This window comes from Alexandromys fortis, unplaced genomic scaffold (assembly GCF_014885135.2).
Source record: "Alexandromys fortis isolate MF-2015 unplaced genomic scaffold, M_Fortis_MF-2015_v1.1 scaffold_5, whole genome shotgun sequence".
NCBI lineage: Eukaryota > Metazoa > Chordata > Mammalia > Rodentia > Cricetidae > Alexandromys > Alexandromys fortis.
In genome coordinates this window covers 17,711,188-17,731,941 of record NW_026067924.1, presented here as the reverse complement: position 1 = coordinate 17,731,941, position 20,754 = coordinate 17,711,188, and the positions used below count along the sequence as shown (strand labels likewise).

At 41.2% G+C, this 20,754-nt stretch overlaps 1 protein-coding gene across 1 annotated transcript in view; it reads left to right on the top strand.

The window, feature by feature from the left end:
* The first annotated feature begins 1,599 nt into the window (after window positions 1-1,599).
* Aoah (acyloxyacyl hydrolase) overlaps window positions 1,600-20,754 on the top strand; it is a 182,822-nt gene continuing 163,667 nt past the window's right edge. The window contains exon 1 of the mRNA XM_050142759.1: window positions 1,600-1,976. Within this exon, the coding sequence (XP_049998716.1) occupies window positions 1,745-1,976 (232 nt within the window). The 5' untranslated portion in view covers window positions 1,600-1,744. The remainder of the gene's footprint in view (window positions 1,977-20,754) is intronic.

The window sequence follows — 20,754 nt, the reverse complement described above, 5'->3', positions numbered from 1 at the left end:
CCCGAGGTTTTCCATGCTTGCTTGCAGCTGTGCAGTGAGACCACCTCGGAGACTGTTCCAGATGCTTTTCTGAAACATTTCTTCAGTCTCTGGGTCAGACAGAATTGATCTGCATTCTTGAGGTTTTACTGGCCCAGCCAAAGAAAAGAAATGTTCAATAAATTATGCCCTGCAACTACCATGCAGCCTGACAATTCTCTCTAAGCTGGGCCTGGGCCACAGATGTGGTTGCATCGTCACCGGGGAAATAGCCAGAGCTTTAATTTACTATGCACTTACTTCTTGCCTGGCATGGTGCCTTGGGTTCAACATCACCTGATTCTGTATTATAACCTTGTAAGGCAATACCACCATTACCGCTGGCAGCTGAAGAAACTGGAGGAAGAAAGTTGACTCACTTGGCTAATGCACTCCTCACGTAAAGGTCGACGTGACAGTTGAGCATGAGCCTTCATCTTCAGTCACCCCATCATTCTATCTAAAGCTTCTCTCGACCACAAGGTCAGGGACCAAACGCAGCAGTACCTCGGCCAAGTGACAGACCTGCACAAGGTCAAATCACCATTCAGCAGGCAGCGCTCTTTGTCCTCAGGAGGGACTTGAGGCTGAGAAGGGGACAAGCTTGTGTGTCCAGGCAGAGTGCGTGTGGAGTGGGGATCAGTATAACCAAATGCTATTAGGCAAAAAGTGCTAACCAATTTAACCAACTCCCATGATCCTAAGTCTGTAATAAGTTTTTCTCAGACCCCAAGCAGGAAGGGACAGTCTATACGACCTTCCACTCTTGTCTGAACTTGGGTAATTTAACATCTGAGCTTGTCTGAATGCTGCATATAATTTTGGTGTAACCTATCTAAGAAAACAAATATCAAGGCATTCAGATTAGGTATCTTTTATTTTAAAGCCCTCTCCATTTTCAGATTGCTTTCCCTGGAAAAAAATGGTGCCAGATTCTCAAAGTCAAAGCAGAAAAATCAGTCTCTCAAAAGTGAACCAGTCCCCCGTAGATGGGAAGCAAACACATCTTGAAATGTTGAGGGAAAATGATGCCGCCTGCCCAGGCAAGTAAATACGAACTCACACCTTTTTTCTTATTAGATTTAAGATCTAGGCCTGCTGACAGCCCATTGTTTTCTGCATACCAAATGCAGAAAGCTGGGCCGGGGGAAGCAATAGTCTCTCTTTGTCAGAGGAGAGTCACCACTCAACCAGAAGGTTCTCTGACCAAGCAAGGAGTCCACCCTCAAGCATGCAATCATTGAAAGGAAAGTGAAATAAGTTTAAATATAATTCTGCATTACATAGTATAGCCATAATTATTCTACGTTACAACTGTAACTTCTTCACGATGTGGGTGCTGCCAATCAGGTTGCTGAAGGACTGTGTGCAAGTGGTGCGGTATTTTCTTCTTTGGTTTTAGTTTTCATTTAGCTTTGTTTTGCAAGAATGAAAGGGGAAGGGCCTCTCTCTTCCAACTGAACAGAGTACTTTGGGCAAACCTCAAGGTCCATGTGGTTTATGGTCACTGACTTCAGCCCGAGGCCGGAAGGGCTGTTGCTGTCACTGTGCAACTTGGGTATTTTTTTTCCTGAAGTCTTTGCTCAGAGGGACTGCCCACCAAGGACTTCTCCAGCTCTTGCCAAACTTGGACATCTGAGTCTCTTTCAGAGGTCTCAAAATATCCAGCTGTGTGTGTGTGCGCGCACACACACGTGTTGCAGCACACTTGCTACAAAGTGTGTTTATGGCAGCGTGCATTTCGGAGGTGGTAACTCTAGAGAGGTCGAGGAGGGTTGAGAAGAAGAGTGATCTTGTGGACAAGTCAATGGCTCCTGGTATACATCTCAGGATGAAGTCTTCTTGGAAAGTTCTCAAGGCCACCCCTCTGTTTCTTCTTCTGCTCTCTCAATCGTTGGCCTCTGTACCCTATGAGAACCAGCCAGGTGCCAGCTACTCTGATAGTCACAGCTGTGTAGGTATGTACATTTTAATTTTTTCTATGTGTTCATAACAATGAAGTCTGATACTTTGCTTACACGATAATCCCTCACCCTCAAAGTTAGATGTGATGGCATGTACTCACATGTATTCCTAGCACTCGACCGAAAGAAAGAGGCAGGCGGCTCACCGAATGGAGGCTAGCATGGGCTACATATTGAGACCCTGTCTCAAAAGTAAACAAGCAAAAGGGTTTTTTTTCTTTCTTTTCTGTTATTGGACAGGTTTTCTTTTGGATCGGCTTTCCTAACAGTCTTAAATTCTCAGTTCTTTTCATGGCTCTGACCTCGGACATCTGGGTTAGATGTCCATCCCCTTCCTCCTCCTGCTGCTAATCTTTCATTGGCTCTTACCAAGCCCTCTCCCTACCCCTGTGTCCTTCTTAGTGGACAGGGCTAATGATATGTACTTCACAGGGGAACTGTGAGAATAAGATCATGCATCCATGTATGTGACATCTGTGTACAAGAAGGACTCGGCCCCCTCAGCTTCCTTCATTCTTTCAGGAATCTACCTATAGTGGCCCAGGAGAAACTCTGGATACTGGCTGAGATATAACCTAGTGACTTCTCCTTCATAGGAACATTTTATTTTCAATTTCTCTTTGTATTTGCTTTGTGTCTTCTGAGTATAGTAAGAAATAAGGTGAGGACTTTGGTTCCGGCTAGTTTTATGTCACCTTGTCACAAAACTATCTGAGAGGAGGGAACCTCAATTAAGAAAATGCTGCTGTAAGATTGGAAAGCCTGTAGGGCATTTTATTAATTAGGGATTGATGGGGGAGGGCCCAGCCTACTATGGGTAATTCCTTTCCTGAACTGGTAGTCCTGGGTTCCGTAAGAAAGCAAGCTGAGCCAGGAATGAGGAGCAAGCCAGTAAGAAGCACTCCTCCATGTCCATGGCCTCTGCATCAGCTCCTGACTCCAGGTTCCTGGTGGGCTCTTACCAAGACTCCACTCAGGATGGGCTGTTAACCTGGAAGTATTAGCTGAAATAAACCCTTTCCTCTCCAAATTGCTTTTGGTCACTGTGCTTCATCACAGCAATAGAAAGCCTAACTATGACACCTTCCAAATTCATAGTAAACATGGAGCTTGTAACAGTAGAGGGAACCGAGATGGCATGGGCGATGGAGCCATATAGATTCAACTAGAAACAATTACTCAGCAAACAGACCTCTGTATAGAATCTTAAACCAAAAGAACCCTAGGGATAAATGTGATAGCCAATTACTACACACAGACAACCGGGTACAAGTTCTGACACTTAGGAATTCTGGGAAAAAAGTCTGAATTAGTCATGTTTTGCCAAAGCCATGATCATATTATGCACATCAGGGAACTCATCTCTAGATCCAAATATTTCTTTAAAAATAAAACCCAAGGAACAAGGTTCACTGGTTCCTTTGGAACCAAATCTAGGAGGTGTGTGTGAGAGGGGGGTCATCTTCATGCAGTCTTTGCCTTCCTAAAATCACAGCCTACTGCCATTCCGTTTACTCCCAGCAAATTTGCAAGCCTGTCAAACAGAATAACTAGGGAAAAGCTCCTGAGAGTTAGTTCCATTTCCAGGGTGGCTACAAATGGACTTTCTGGGTTTGGTTCGGCAATCTACCCTGAGATCCCCAGGTTGTCACACCAGAATGGACATAAGGTTTCTGTTTCCTTCCCCAGGAAGTCTACGGGGAGTTGGAAGCTGTGTTAAGAGAATCCCAGGAATTTGCTCTGCATCTCTACTGTTGCAGAGCAATTGAAAATAATAATAATTTGTTGTAGCAAGATTTTATGGGTAAGGAATTTGGGCAGAGCTGGATGGTAATTTCCTGTGCTGTGTAGGGGTAACAGGGTTGATGGGAGATATGGAAATGGTGGATCGATGGGTCTGAAACTAAGACAGCTTCATTCTCGTGTTTAGTGCCCTGGAGGTGGAGTATAGTTAGAAGTGTGGTTCATCTAGGAACATCCCTCAGAGCATCTATTCTCAGGGGTCCCAGAAGGGGATGACTTGCTATATGACTGCAATCCCAGAGAGAGGATTCCAAATGATGAGAGCTTGAAGCTTTCCATTTTTCCTGGTTCTATTCTGGAAACTCCTGCCATTCAATTATCCAGTGTAACTCAGAACTTCTGGCAAAGTTCTCTGGATAATTTATTCACCTATTGTCATGATAACAAAGAACGTAGGTGTAAGGTATTTGTTGATGTGATTAACATTTACTGAAGCCTATGTACTCAGGTGTGAAAGTAGTCCATGTTGGCTGGTGTCTTGCTGTTTGGCGCTGCTTCCTTGAAGGAAGTAGACACAGACAATTTTGTGCAGAAGTTGATTGTAGAGTATTCTTGGGGAAAAAAGTGAGGGAGCACAAGTTCCCACAAAACAGCCCCTAGGTGTGACCTTCCCTTAAAAGAGGGGGTGCTTATTCTCACTGAGGTATCTTCATATGATGTAGGCAAGAGACTTGGGATCACTGTGATGCCTCAGATCAATAGTCAAAGAAGCAAAGAAGAGACTGCACATTCCCAAAAGTTGATCCCGGGCTCTTTTTGCTCATAGGACATCTGAGAAATGTCTTTAGAAGTAGTGAGGTAAAGTCACTTCAGCTCATGGTTGGGGGGAGAGCTTCGTGGAGGAGGTGATTAAGCCGGAAGCATCCCGCTGGTCTGCACTTGCTGCTAACACCCTAACAACTTTCCCATAAAAACAAATGCATCTCTTTAAATCCTCACAGAGAAAGCGTCCCTTCAAGCTGCTCAACACACTAGTTTTTTACATGGTCCCTGAATGGCTAACAAATGGCAGGCTCTGGGTTCTGAACCAAGAATACAAAGGTAAATAACAAGAATTTTTAAAGCGTCTGTCTTCAGGGAAGTTACTACCCATTTTAGAGAAAAATCTAAAGATTGGTAAAGATTAAAATCCCTCTCACTGAAGAAATGCTTGGCACTGTGTGTGACTTAAACACACCCTGCCTACACACTGCAATGCTGGAGGTGGAGCCACAAGGGTCAGGAGGCCAGCCAGAGCAGCAGCAGGCAACTAAACGCCATCTACTCACAAAGTCCCCAGAAGGTGGCAGGCATGATGGTGTTTTGGTACTAGAGAGATGACTCAGCATTTAAGAGCACGGACTACCCTTCCAGAGGACCTCAAATCTGTTCCCAGTCCCCACAGGGTGGCTTAAAATTGCCTGTGATTTCAGTTCTAAGGGACCAAACACTCTCACACAGACACACGCGCAGGCAAAACACCAATGTACATAAAATCAAAATAAATAAATTATAAGAAATAATTTCATGGTTTTAGAAATTTTCATATTGAAAGATGACCAGGGAAAGGGGGTAATTTCAGTTATTTCAAAGACTCTGCGGTAGATCCCTCACCCCTCAGGAACCCAGGGCAATGAAAACGTGTGGAGCAAGAGAGGAAGCAGGTGGATGTCCACAGACCAACACAGCAGGAGAATTCATCTCTGTAGTCATCATCTACAGTCTCAATGCAAAACCCTTCCTGACCAGGGAAGTGTGTCCCTGCTTTAACTAAAATCAAATAAGTAACAAAGCTTCACAGGAACTCAAACGTTCATAGACACCTCCCCCACAGTGGAAGTTCTTGTTTCCTGTATATAATGGTGCTCAATGGCTGGAGGGCCTTTATTTTTATGAACATGAGCATTTAAACATCACAGTTGTTCTGACAGAGAGCCTGTTCTGTAGCCACTTTTCTGCAGCTCCCCAACACTTAAAAAAAATACACGTACTCTGTATATATATTTGTAACATATGTAATTTTAGGTAAATATAAAATAATGACGCTATGTCTTTTTTGAGGATCCTTAGTGTTTTTATTTGTTCTCCGTCCCACCTCCTTCTGTATTATCCTCCGTCCCCTCCATGATAATAGCCCCCCCCCCCATAGTCCCATTTCTGCCTTCATAGTATCTCTGTCCTGCTCTTCCCCACTCTATGGCTCTTCCCCTCTTGGTCCCTTTTTATTTTCTAGTTCCAATGGCTATTCTGTACTTCATATTCACATCTACAGATCTGGAGCTAAAAACCACAAATAAGAAATGCAGTGTTTATCTTTCTGGGTTTGAGTTACTGCACTCAGTACAACATATTCTAGCTCTTCCATTTACCTCCAAATTTCATGATTTCATTGGCGTTTTCTTTTTCAGTTTTTAATACACACACACACACACATATATTCCCAGATGGAGGTACCATGTCAAATCTACACTACTAATATTTTTTTCCTATTCTGTGGGTTTTTCTTCACTTTTATAACCATGTCCCCTCTAGAATAACTTCTTTGTAGTGAGTCCCCTTTTTTAATTTTGTCCCTTGTGCTTCTGAGGTAATAGAGTAATAACCATACTTCCAAGTTGCCATTGTCAGTGTATCACTCTAGTTTCTATATGTGTATCCCTTTACCTAATTTCCCAGACACCGAATCCCTAAGCAGCATATGGCAACCAGCCATGTAATGCCCACTTAGACTGCAAGTTAGAGGAATTAAACTGGTCCTAAGACAGGCTCAGGAGCAGCATGCACGGTTGGAAGGTGTGGAGCCCTAGATTCAGTTCCCACGGCCCCCAGATGAATAAAGGAATCTAATTGAGTTAAGATGGGCATGAAAAGGAGGAAACTCTCTTAGGATAACCCAAGAAATGAAGTTTAGAATCAAAAGTCAGAGAAACAGTGGATCCTAAAAAAATCAAGCCAGGTGTCAGGAAATGGTGAACGCCAGTCACCTGGGCATCTTCCCGGCGGTTGTGTCCTGCAGATGAGCTGGTTTGGTTGCTGGTTTGGTCAGGTCTGTGTGGTGTACACCTCACCGATTCCTGGGCCCGCCATCTGGTTGCCAGTCCCAGTTTCATGCTCTGGAGAGAACCCAGGCTGTCATCACACCACTGAATAGAGAAGCAAGAGAGAAAGCCCTAGGCACAGATACAGTTCCCGGAGGAGTGGCTTTGTTACAACTGAGCAGATTCTCCAAAAAGAGCCACCACAGGTGTCAGGTTATGGAGCAACATCACCCCCCACCCCGCACACCAATAGCAAGCAACCTTAGCTTCCAACCAGGAGCCTTGCCCTGGGGGAACTCAAAATTTGTCCCAAGAACACAGGTCTTGACTTCACTCTGAGTCAGAGCTAGCTGCAGGAATTTCCTGGCATTCACACTTCCCACCTGCCCTCTGGACAAGTGCACACTGGGCTGTGCCTCCCCCTTCCAGAGGTCACAGAATCAGTGATAAGCCAGGTTCCATTCCCTAAAAATCAGTTTCAGTACAGGATGGTTTACAGGCTAAGATTGTCTATATTCTTTTTATTGACAATTTATTGAGTTGTTAGTTCTTCAGTCTCTGTTTCGCTGTAACTGGGCAATAGTTTGTAGACACCTCTTCTGTGGGCAGCAGAAAGTGTTTCCTCTTGCCTCCTATGCTCCCTTTGGGTATCATGGGTTCTCCTCTTCCCAAGGCCCAAGGCTCTAGAGTTCACAGGGCTATCTCACAGGGCCATTTCACAGCAATCCTGTGCCCACTCCCTCACTGCTGTTCTGCCTCTCACCTGCTGTCCAAAGACTTACAGACCCTCAGGGTTTAGCCAGAACACACCCTGGTTCCAGGGTGCCACTCTGCATTCATCCCACACTTTAGTAATCTTGTGTATTCTTCTCCCCATAGTGTTCTGTCTTTACTTTGAAATTATCATTGAATTTAGTCCAGTCTTTATGCAAATGGAAGCTCACTGATCATTTGAGCTGTCCACATCCTGTCAACTTTCTTTTTCCGTAGTATCCTGGTTTCAAAGTCTTGAAAACAAAAACCAGAGAGATACAACAGAGGAAGGGAGTATCTGTGACTTTGGGGCAAGGTCATGGAGTGAGCAAAGCTTTGAAAAATGGTGGCAGCATCTTATTCTTTAGGGAAAAATTAATAATACTTTCTTTTCCTTTTTATGAGTGTTATGCAGGAAAGAGGAAGGAATGAAAACGTTGCACAGTATTAAATGAAATCCCCATGAAGTTATAGTGTGCCAGTCTCTCTCAATAGACCTTCCCAGAAAGACTGAACATAGGAATGCCAGTTTACAGCAATCACACAGTTCTCTCTGAATTGTGAGGTCACTCATGGTCTGTATTTTCTGTCCAGAACTTTACTGAATTTTCTTGCTGTTCACATGCGTGCAATAGGAAGAGCAAAGGGTAGAAAGTCCAGACTCTTAGAAGGATGAACCTCGACTCTGCCACTCCACATATGTGGCGTCAGGGCATTGCTTAACCCTCTGTACCTTCCTACCCAACAAGATGAGAATGACACGGGGTAAGGAAATGATACCATGGCAGAGGTAGACTTAGCATTGTCTTGGCACCCCACAAGTACTCAAAAGGGTTGTGATGATCCAAACCTGAATATCAAGAAAGAAATATACTGAGATTGTGTTCCAAAAGTTCTGAGATTAGACTTATTGCAATGCAGAGTCCAAGGAAACGGAATGATGACGTGTAAAAGTACAGCTTGTGGAAATCAGAGAGGGTCTGAAGGAAAGATCCTCTCCAAAGAAATTTCTCAGCCATTTCCTGAAGAAGTGAATGACATGCATATACAGCATCCTGAGTTCCTAGGAAATAAAGCGGACAATTGGAGTACCAGCTGCCTGCAGAGGTGGGTGGTGGTTAAACATGTAGTATTGTACTAAGCAAATCTAGAGTAACAAACTGACTTCACAGATCTAGAGTCTACCCTGGAGGGATTGTCGCAGTCTATGGAGCTTCCCCATCCCAGTGTGAGGAAGTGAAGAGAGCCACACTTAAGACAGAGTCTCAGAAAGTCCTTAATGGACTCTCAGTAGCAACGCTTTAAAGAGAAAAGGAACTGAGGTGAAGGGAACACGGAAACCATGCGTGGCAGCTGCAAAGAGAATATAGACGCTGGCAATCTCCCCATGGCACTCTGCAGAAACAGTGAGGAGAAGATGTTTCAAAAAGACTCCCTGCCCCAAGGCAGGCAGCCTGCAGTTTGAGCCTCAGGCCCCACATGCTGGAAAGAGAGAACTGATTTATCCAATTTTCCCCTGACCTCTGTAGACAGGCTGGGATAGGAAAATGTACTGATACAGCACAGTACTGTGTCCAGCGGACATACACTAAGAAACTTTAAAAATAGATAAGATGACTTCATGGTGCATGGCTTTCTACAGATGTGCAGTGTAATAAATTGTTCTCCGCTAACAAGCTCAAAGTTGCACATGCTCGCTGTCTCATAGTTTCTGTACATCAGACGTCTGGACATAATGTAATTGGGTTCTTTGCTATGGATTGAAAAGGTTGAAACTGAGGTGTCAGAGGGGTCATGTCTTAGAACCCGTTCTATTGCTGTGCAGAGACACTGTGGCCATAGCAACTTATAAAAGACAGCATTTAATTGGAGACCTGTTTACAGTTCCACGGGGTGAGTCATGACCATCGTGGCAGGGAACATGACAGCAGGCAGGGAGGCATGGAGCCGGAGCAGTAGCTGACAGCTTGCATTCTGATCTGCAAGCAGAAGGCAGAGAGAAAGGGAGCTACTGGGTCTGGTATGGGCTTTTGACACATCAAAGGCCGCCTGTGACACACCTCCTCTAAGGAAGCCACACTTCCTAATCCTTGCTACCAAACACTAAATATATCTATGAGCCTCCGGGAGGAGAGGGAGCATTCTCATTCAAACCACTGCAGGGCTGAGCTCCCATTTAGGACCCAGCTTTCAGTGGCTTTTTGACAGTATTCTGCCCTCCCATTAGCAGAATCAGGGCCCCTTTGCTTACTAGCCACCATCTGTCAGTGACTAGAGGCTGCTGCTTAGCATAAGAAGTCAGCAACATACTGATTTATTTTCTGTCCAGCACCACCTAGAGAAAACTCGACATTTAAAAGCATTTGTTTATTATTTCAGGCCCACTCCAGAAAATAGAGTTACCCCAAGTAAATTGGTTAGCATCCCAATTCCATACACAAATCCATTTGTTATCATGATACAACAGAGCAAAGTGGCATCAAATACACCAACCCTCTCTCAGAGGACTACACCAGGAACAAAAGCCTTGTAATTCTGATAAAAAAGCATTAAAACGCTGAAAAGGGGAAAGGCCACCAAACTGAATACTGTGATAATATCATAAGAGGATCTGTAGAGCACGCCCAAAGTCGTTCCTCGAATAGACATGAAAAGCTATGCACACGTGGCCGGTCGTGATTAGAGAATGGTTTCTGTCTTGGTGAGTTTTACTGTTGGGATTCTTGAATGTTTTATGGGATTTTTTTTTTTTTTTAGTTTTGGAAACTTTTATAATTAAGCTTTTACTTAAAAACTTCACCGTGCAAATTTGAAAAGAAAAACAAATTGTTCCAATGCCATAGCCTTTTGCTGATAAGCTGTTTTCCAGTTACCAAAGCTTGAACAAAATCTCTTGGAAAGAGGCTGTGTCTGCAGAGACTGATTGATTAGAAGTGCAGGACGATGGAGAGACAGGAAGGCTGCAGGTCTGGAGGCTAATTACCTTATCTTCAACTTGCTTTGGCAACGACTTCAAATGCAATCACATTGAAAGTATTTTGCCAATGCTCAGCAAACAGACTTTGAACAGACACATAGGATGATAATAAGGGGCCAAATGAGAAGTCTAGACTTGAAAATCAGTAATAATTCACTAGATAGGCTGGGAAGATTAGAATTCACAGAAGAAAGGTCTATGAGCTAGAACACGAATCAATGGATATGACCCAAAACAAAGCTAGAACAAAACTTGACTTGAAGAAAATGATCCAAGCCTTGGAAACATGGGCTACAATGTCCAATATCTCAGTATCTATGAAAGGGGTGTTCTAAGAGGAGAGGAAGAAAAAGCTTGTAAAACTGCATAAAAAAACTAAATATTAACACTGCTTCAAAACTGAGGGAAAATATTAACCTACTGATCGAAGACTCTTAAACTCAGAATAAATACAGAGCAGATCTTGGCACTTCATAGCTAGTATCCTGAAAACAAATACCGTTTGAAGCCCTTGAACACAACAACAGAAATATGACATATCCACTACAGGAAAACAGTATAAGTAATTCATACCGTTTAATTTATAGAGTGTGGATGGAGGCAGAGGAGTAGAATGACCGAAGGTGCTGAGAGGGGACAAAAAGCTATTAACCCAGATTCTATGCCATATTAAACTATAACTTAAAAGTGAGCATAAAATATAAACACATTTCCTGATGCATTGCTAGTAAATTTGTAATATAAGAAGTACAAGCAGAGAACCGAAAAGATGACTCAGTGGTTAAGAGTACTTATTGTTCCTGCAGAGGGCCCAAGTTCAATTTCTAGCACCCACATGGTGGCTAATAGCTATGTAGACACCAGCCATGCACACAGTGCAACACATATATGCAGGCAAAATATTTATACACATAAAATAAAATAAATCTCTTAAAAAAATAAATCTCTTAAAAAAATAAATCTCTTAAAAAAATAAGTGTTATAAGGGCTGGAAAGATGACCTAGTAAGCAAGCTCTTGCTGCACAAGTGTGAGGCCCATAATTCAGTCTTTACTGCCCTTCACTTGAAAGGCAGAGACAAGGGATCCTCAGGACAAATCGATTGCCTCTACTCGCCAAATTTTTAAGCTTTAGTTTCACGTGAAAGACCCTACCTCGATATATAAGTTGAAGCCTCATCAAAGTAAACATCAGAAGTCAACCCTTGACCTCTGCATGTGGGCGTTCACACATGCATACACACATTCATCTTCATACATATGTTTGTTCACATACATTAAAAGATTCATACACACATCCATGCTGTATACACGTGTACATACACATACATGTACATGCACACACATATTAAAATTAAAAAGAAATGAAAGAGAAGTTCTTTAAGCAGAAAGAAAACACGATACATGGTAACTTAGAGTCATAGGAAGAGAGACAGAAAGCTCAGGTTATGGCACATATGAAAAGAATATATACTTTTTCATACAAATACTTTTCTGAGTATGTTGAGCGAGAATGCTTAAAACAGTAATTAAAACACTGTATTGTTTGGTCTACATTATGAGAGAATTAGCTCAAAGGAGAGAGGAAGAAATAAAACAGCACAGAAGCAAAGCTGTAAACTTTGTGCTAATTAAAGTGCTATTAGCGTGATGTAAATTATGATAGATTGGAGCTGCACATTATTATTCAGGGCCCACTGAGAATGGAAATATTCTGGTAAAACACTACTAAAAATGTCATCAGGGAGAAAGTAATACTGAAAGACACTTTGTTTACACACACACACACACACACACACGCACACACACACACACACTTACAAAGTTAGAAATCTTATAGTTGGCGTTCTCTGTGGGGACCACACCTACCATTAAAAAGTGAAGATAATCAGAACTAGGTTGTTTTTTCTAAAGTAACATCCAATTAGATTCTGCACACTAGAGACATGCCTAGATTTAAAGGCATAAATGGGTTGAAAATAAAAGGATGAGAAAAGATCTGACACCGAAAGAGAAACTATAAGACTTCTTAATTTATGATACAGAATATGCCTTACGCTATAGAAAAGTATAAAACCAGAGGCTTCTTTTGTAATGATAATGACACTATTATACCAACCAAGGATAAGTTGTTATATATTACTATTGCATATTGTATTGTTCTTATGTATGTGAAATTAATAAGATCCTTAAAATATAAGAAATCGTGACAGAATTGTAAAGAAAATTATATATAGTCTTTTATTTGATGAAGTATTTTATTATTCGCATATATTATGCCAGTTAAGTCATGTTTAGAGAGACATGTATAAATTTATTTAGAAAAAATCTAAAGTCGTTAACCTGCATTCAACTTTGAGAATTTAGAGAAGCAATATTTCAAACACAAACTAAGAAGAAGAAGGAAAATAAACATCAAAATAAAAATTAATAAAATAAAAACAAGTACACTAATGAAAATCAAATGCTGTTCTCGGAGAAGATAAACAAAACCAATTAACTCTTAAAGGAACTTACCTGTTAAAATGAATAAACATGATTTTAAAAAGCTCAACAGAAAGCATCATTATATATCCAAAAGAAATTAAAATGATTGTAATAGAACATTATGGGCAATTTTGTGTCATGAAAATCAAGAATTAAGACATGATGAGAAAATTGTAAAAAAAAGAAAAAGAAAGAAAAAAGAAAAAGGAAAAGGAAAAAAAGACTTGAATACTGAAAATTAACTTAAGAAGAAATAAAAGGACTGAATGGAACTATATCAAGTCAAGAAATTAAATTAATAATTAGAAGTTGTATTAGTGTTCTTGGCCTGCAAACAAAACAAAACAACCATGATTATATGTGCTACAGGAACAGAAATGGGTTTCCAACAGTTTTGGAGGTTGGAGGGTCTGAAGTCATCTATACTTGTCTCCTGGCTTCTGGGGTTGCAATATGATATCTTGTTCTTTATCTTATAGATGTTTAACCCCTGCGTTCATAGTCACGTGGCCTTCCCTTCTTTTTGTGTGGTTGCCTCTTTTTGTGAGAGCACTTGTTATATTGATTATGGGCCTACTCTATTCTAGCATGATCTCATCTCTACTAATTACAATAGCAATATCCCATTTTCAAACAAGGCATATGATCAAATTCCGAGAAGGACCTGCATTTAGGGGACATCAGTCAAGTTTATGAAATCTCAAGGTGAGCTCTTTTCACTAGTGAGTCCCATAAAATATTAAGAAGGAAACAATTCCAGTGAACTGCAATTCCTTTCATAAAATAAGAGGAAGGACTATATCCCAATTTGTGTTATATTTTGCCCTAGTGTTAAATCCAGACAGATACCACAAGAAAGAATTTAACAGAACGTTACTACATAAACATAGACTTTAAAAACTCTTAAAAACACCCACCATATAAATCCAGCAATATATAGAATTAAATAAATGGAACCTTATGATCAAATGGTATCTTTGCTAGAAATGCATAGTTGACTTATGATCTGAATGTTGATTCATGAAGCACACCAAATTAGTAAAATAAAGGGTATAATTGCATTATCAGCCCAGCAGAAATGTAAATTATGTGACAAACTCTGTTAAGATATCTCAACAAATTATAAAAGAAAGGAAATGGCTTCCCCCAACCTGATAAAGACACCTATGAGAACCCCATATTCACTGCAGATTTAACATGGTTTCCATCCAAAATCAAGAGTCAGGCAGGATTTCCACCCTCACCAGCCCCATCACACACACAAAAACATTGGTTAAAGTCATAGAGACAAAAATGAATTAAAAAATAGAAATGTTCACTTTCCTAATTTTTTTTTAGTTTTAACAGATATAAGTAAAATATAGCAAGTATAATTAAAAGGTAAATGTTAATTAAGTTAAAGGTATATTTATCAAAAACCAGAAAAGTGAAAGACTCCATTGATTAGCAACAGTTTTTCAAGTCGATTGGCTTTTAGTTATTTCAGGAAAACTAGAGAAGACAATAAGGCTGTCAGGTTATAGATCATTTCAAGTAATTTTTGATTAGAGCTCATTCTAGATTTTTTATATTTAACTCTGAGTAAGTTCAAAGAACTGAGTGATGTTTCAATATGAAAATATCACTATTCTCATCTACTTAGGGAAATATCTTTCTCGGCACTTGCATGTGTAAAAAAAAACCACACCAACAAAAGTTATGCTGAATTTTTTCTCTACATATCTATGTTATATTCATTAACAGATATCGGTATTAAACTAGGATACCTAACAATTTCATTAAGATATACAATTATAAAAAATTTGCCTTATTATTCAATAATTTCTTTTATATTGGGAATGCATTCTGTTTACATGTTAGCTTTATTAATATAGAAACCCTATCTAGAATTTACTAGTCATACTTATTAAATTTTCATTTTTATTTCAATTTTTAGAAAATTTTAATGTGAAAATTACAACAATGTGATCAATTAGGTTTTCACCACTAAATATATTACATTGGTATAAAATATATGGTGGAAGAGGAACTGAATGAAATAGAGCTGTCATTGAAAAATATTCCAGGTAAAGAATTATCAGCAGCAAGCTAAAAGGAGAGCTTGGTTGTGTACTTTTTGAGTGAACGTGCATAGGAACAGATCACTGGTGTTCATGTTTATTTATATCCATGTGAGGGATTAGCTTCACAGTTCTACTGCTATACTTACAATCTGTCCCAAATCACATACTTGGCAACTAATTAAATTGACATCTACACAGTAATTTTTAATTCCCAATAAAATATAGTCAGTCTACCCTACTGAAGCGCCTCCGTCTGCCTGCCACACTCTTTTATTTCTCCTTTCTCCCAGCTTGGATTCTCACCTGGGACCACATTTCTTTTTCTCACCTCCAGGCTTTAAAACATTCTACTGACCCCTTAGAAGAGCACACATTGGGGGGACAGTAGTCAACCACACACAGGAAATCTCAAAGGCCGGGTGGTTTCACTAGTGCATTCTGTAAAATACTAAGATGAAAATAATTCCAATAAATGCAATTTTATAGAAGAGGAAGGAATACATCGCTTGTGTTATATTTGCCCCAAAGTCAAATCCAACAGACATCACCAAGAAAGAAGTTAACAGAATATGATTTAACAAATGTAGATACATAACCTTGTCCCACTCACCTATTCTCGAGCCTCTGAGCACATCCTGGAGGTGCTAACTTGTATGTGTTGCTTAAGGAAGGGGGTTGATGGCGTGGAGAGAGGTTGATATTGAGGGCTGTCTTAACTTCAATTTTTCATGAATCACCATTTTTTTAAAAAATATCTTTTATTTGTTTTTATTTCATGTGCATTGGTGTTTTGCCTTAATGTATGTCTGTGTGGGGTGTCAGATCCCTTGGAACTGGAGTTGCAGACAGTTGTGAGCTGCTATGTGGGTGCTGGGAATTGAATCTTGTCCTCTGGAGAGAAGCCAGTGCTCTTTATGGCTTATCCAGCTCTTCAGCCCCACGGCTCACTTTCAGTATGTGGTGATGTGGGTACAGCATTACTTTATGTCCCACAGCAGCTCAACCTCTTCTCGTTGCCTCCCTTGGCCTCTGCTTGCTCCCAAGCTCACATTTTCACTAGTAACTGCCTAGTACGGTGCTCTCTTGTTTCCAGTGTACTCGGCACATTTGACAGTTTGGGACTTGCTGAGTATTTTCTCATCAAAAGCACCACTTCAGGTGGCAGTTAGGTTAGGACACAGAGCCTTAGAATCTAACAAATGTACAAAACAGTAGATACCTGCAACAAAAGTGAATTCCACCCTAGAAAAGTAAAAGTATTGGTAATGCTACACGTTTTTCACAGACAAAATTCCGAGCTTTGGTTTCAGAAGTGTTCATGAAAAGTATGTCTGTCTGTCTGTCCCCTGTGGCTGCTTCAGCAGAGCAGAAGGAACATTTGTTAAATGTGTTCCTGCGGCAGGCGCCATGTTCGGTGGTATTTGCTGTATCACTGGATCCCTGCAGCTCTGTTACAAACACCCCCACTCACACAGGGTCATTTGCTTGCTCAGGGTTCTGTGGGCCGGGTCCTATTGAATGACTGCTACCGAAAGACCCTGGGCCCACTTGAACACACCTGGCAGATGGGGAAATGGCAGGAATGGATGATCCAGAATGGCCTCGTTCATAAACTGGTAGCTGACATGCTTAAAGGCTAAGGTACCTTAATTTCCCTCGAGCATGTTAGCTCACATTCCTGGCTGTACCTTTGGTCAAATGTCACTAAACATCACAAAGCCTCTTGAGGCACGGGTTTCATCCCAAGCCACTGTCACTTCTTGAACATTCTATTTGCCAAAGCAAGTCACAAGGACAGACTTAACGGGCTGTAAACTAAGTTCCACCCCTCGAAAAGAAAGGCTGACCTGGTCGGCATTTTTAATGTACCACACAGACAAGATTCCAGGCCACAGTGCGCGGTCTGCTGAGGTGCCTGGCTAGAAGTGGGGCCCTGTGGCCGCTTGTACTCAGGCCCATTTGCGTCTTTCCCCACTAGATGAGGGGTGTCTGCTTCTATGACAGCCACTGTGTCCAGACTCCAGGTAAGAAGGGATTTTCCATATATGAAGTCTTAGATCGGACCACAGAGTAAAACGAGTAGCTTTGCCCTGTCCACATTTCTTATTTCAACGAACCTCAGCAAAACCGGGCCTCTTATCAGAGACCAGAAAGTAATCTGTAACGGAAGGAATTACTCAGCACCCGTCTCTCCCAGGAAAACAATTGTTAGCTTGTCAAGGCAGGGAAAGCTCTTATTAGACTATAGGATCCCTCCATTACTGCTGCTGGAGAAGGCCAACACACATTTCACCGCAGACCCTAAATTAACAATTCAACTGCAAGGGAATGCAGCCTGCTGGAGGGAGGTGAAGATGGACCCCTACATCAAAGCTGTTCCCAGCCAGGGTGTTCAGTGTTCCACACCCCATTACCTGCACATCTGTGGGGTCCTTTTGATCATAACTCTTCACTAGGCAAAGCGGCGAGAGTGGGAGGGTTCACCTGGTCTTCAGCGACAACTGGCTTTTCTCATTCTTTATCTTTCTTCTCCCCATCCCTGGGGCCTGGCTCCTTTGTGTCTACCTAATGATTCTTCCAATTTTAGCCAGCAGTGCTAAGGGACTGGAACCATCACGAGTCTTTGATGGGATTTCTTTGAGTCAGAGTCGAAAGGAAAGCCTGTACCTGGACTACAAAGAAGTTGGCTGGTTTCCGTGGAGCCCAGGGCACTTTGTATGCAGCCTTTTAAGCTGTGGCTTAAAACAAATGCAAATAAGTGTTGGCGTGGATTTCCCAACCCGTGGCTCCCCTGAAATGGACATTCTTAAAATCAAATTCCAAGAAGCATCCCTGTGTGTCCCATGTTCTCCCAGCATTCCTGCTGATCTGAATGAATGTTTGGTTTCCACACCTTGCATCCTAGCCTGTCTATTAGGCCATTAATTTATAACAAACTATGATTTTTAAGTAGGAAGGAGAAAGAAAATTTGCCCCTCACTAAATTAGAGGAAATGTGAAGAAATCCACCATACTCTTTCAGGGTGTATGTGTCTCTGCTGAAAAGGCTTTCCCCCCTTCTGCTCTGCGTGGCCTCGGCAAAATAGCCTCTCAGGGATCCTTGGGTGCTAATTAGCATCAAGTTAGAAATTTGGGAAGTATATTGGAAATGCCCCATAGACAAGGATAACACTACTAAAGACCACACTGTTTATCTGGGGTCCCCATCAAGTTCTAGCATTTTCTTGCCTAGAACAAGTGTCTTTGGTTGGATGCATGCTTCCTTTGTTAAAGGCAATGTCACAAGACTCCTCTGATTTGGGAGAAACTATTTAAAGATTTTTGTCATCTTCCCTCCCGTGCTTGCCCAATATTTGGAGAAAAGAGAGACCCCATGAGCAAGTTTCTCTAGCCACCAATATCCTGACATAGTTTTCTGAGGCACATCTTCTTGGAGAGGCAGTTCCTTCCACTAAGACTGTTTTCTTCACTCTCTCTTAGTAAACAAGTGTGGTGCTCTCGCAAGGTGCTGTCCCTGGACTGGAAGAAAGACGGGATTGACTCTGCTCTTATCAACTCTGGAAGCTAATATCAGAGCAGTGTGGAGTGCCAGTTCAAGGTTGTTAGTATAGTGGGTCTTTATGTCAATGGCTCCCAGAACTATGTATTCAACCAACCTCTGAGCAAAGCAAAATGTGTTGTAGGTGTCTGTTTTGAACATGTACAGATTTTTTTCTCTTTTCATTATTCCCTGAACAGTACAGTATAACAACTATTTGCAACTTATACTATCATATTAAGCTGTTATAAGTAATTGAGAGGTGACTTAGAGGATCTAGGAGAGTGTATATAGGTTGAGGGTCTTGAGCATCTGCAGATTTTGGTACCTACGTGGGTTCTAGAATTCATCTGTCACAGATAAGGGAGATGTCTGTATAGAGTTCTGAGATGAGGGAAGAGAGTGATAAGGATACTGATTAGATAGAGAAGATAAAGTTTCAAAAGGATTTTGTAGGAGATTTTGAGTGGGTAAAGAATGACCATTGACGGGGGACTAAAATGAGCTTACAACTCACAAAACTTTTTATGCTCCTTTATCATCTTATTTTTAACAAGAAAATCCTGTCAAATCAAGATGGTTTTAGCCTTATTCCTTTGATAACTATAAACCCACTCTCACTGTGGGTCTAGAACTAAGTTCTAAATACCCATAGTCTACTTCAGTCACGAAAATCTCCCATGCGTCTTTGTGTTTACTTGGGGATTCAGAATGAAAATGATTTTTATGAAAACTATAGCAAATTATATGTGGGTTAATATGGAATTCCTTTGTATTTAAGGTATCCAGAATCATAATAGTTAATAGTCTGAATATTGAACGTAATTCCCAATGGAATCTCTGCTTGGCGATAGCACCAAGCCTTTTAATGTCACTTCCAAATCCCCATGTTCACTACACTTTGAGTCATTTCTGGACACCAATCACGACAGCTCACTGATGACCTGCTGCAGGAAGTGACTTCAGAGCCTCCCTGGCTGCTCGTCAGCACATGCTGGTTTGATTAGGAGCTGCATGTTCTGCACATTTCCGAAAGAATCTGCTGTTTGTCTCAAGGGAAACAAATAAGCTGAGTGGCCTCTCACCTTGCTATCCTGTTTCATGTCTTCACTGTTCTCTAAAATGAGATTGCATTGGGTTTATATTTTAAAAACAGAACGAATACACGTGAAGATGCTTTTTAGGTCATAGAATGTTAATCAGCTACTGAATTCATGGCAATGGAAGAAAACCCTCAACGGCTGTCACTTCATTTAAAAGATACAGTCAATCAGACTTGATGGTTGATGCTACTAAACACACCAGCAAGTAGGTGCTGTCGGCCCAGGAAGATGACGGCTGCAAAGGTCTCAGTACTCATGTCTAGTCAGCGCCATCTCCCCAGCCAAAGGAAGCAGAGTGCTACCAGGCACTTAAGTATCTAGATAGGTGGCCATCTCTCATTTCTTTGTGGCAGTCTCTAGTTTTATAGAAGGTTTTATTTCTTTCTGTCTAGAAATGCCCAATGTCATTGCTCACTGTCTTGCAGGGTCCATGGTGGGAATTTGGCTTTAATGACACTAGTATATAAATTGAGGGCTCCTGCTTGCTGATTTTCTCAGTCTCCCTTCTAGTTAGCTTCTTCAGGTGGAACTCTGCAGCCAAAATCTGCTAAGTAGTGCCCACTTTTCCTAAGAGAGTGAAGTCTGCATCTTCTCACCACTTACAGATCTTGGGCCAAGACAATACTTTTCTATAAAGAAAGAGTCTCTTCCTTATAGGAAAATAATGTTTGGACTCCTTCAGCAGCTTGGTAGATTGAGGCAAGAAATAGAAGCTTTGATAAACGTGAGCTTAGCAATCTTGGGAGTCATACATATCCTGTACCAAAGTAAGGGAAAGAATATATTCTTAGTGTGCTTAAGATTTCTTCTGGACACCCACGTTGGGTTCTTACTTTTCGCTGTGAGCTGTCTAGCCTGAGATGTTTCCCAGGGACTTGTATTCTGAAGGCACACTCAGTTGTATGTCATCCCAATTAATTATCACACTTGCACTGTATAAAAATCTTACTTCCTGCTTGTTAATGAAACCAAAGCTTAAAAAGGGAAGATGTTAAAAAAAAAAAAAAAAAAAAAAGGAGGATGTTGAGTAAA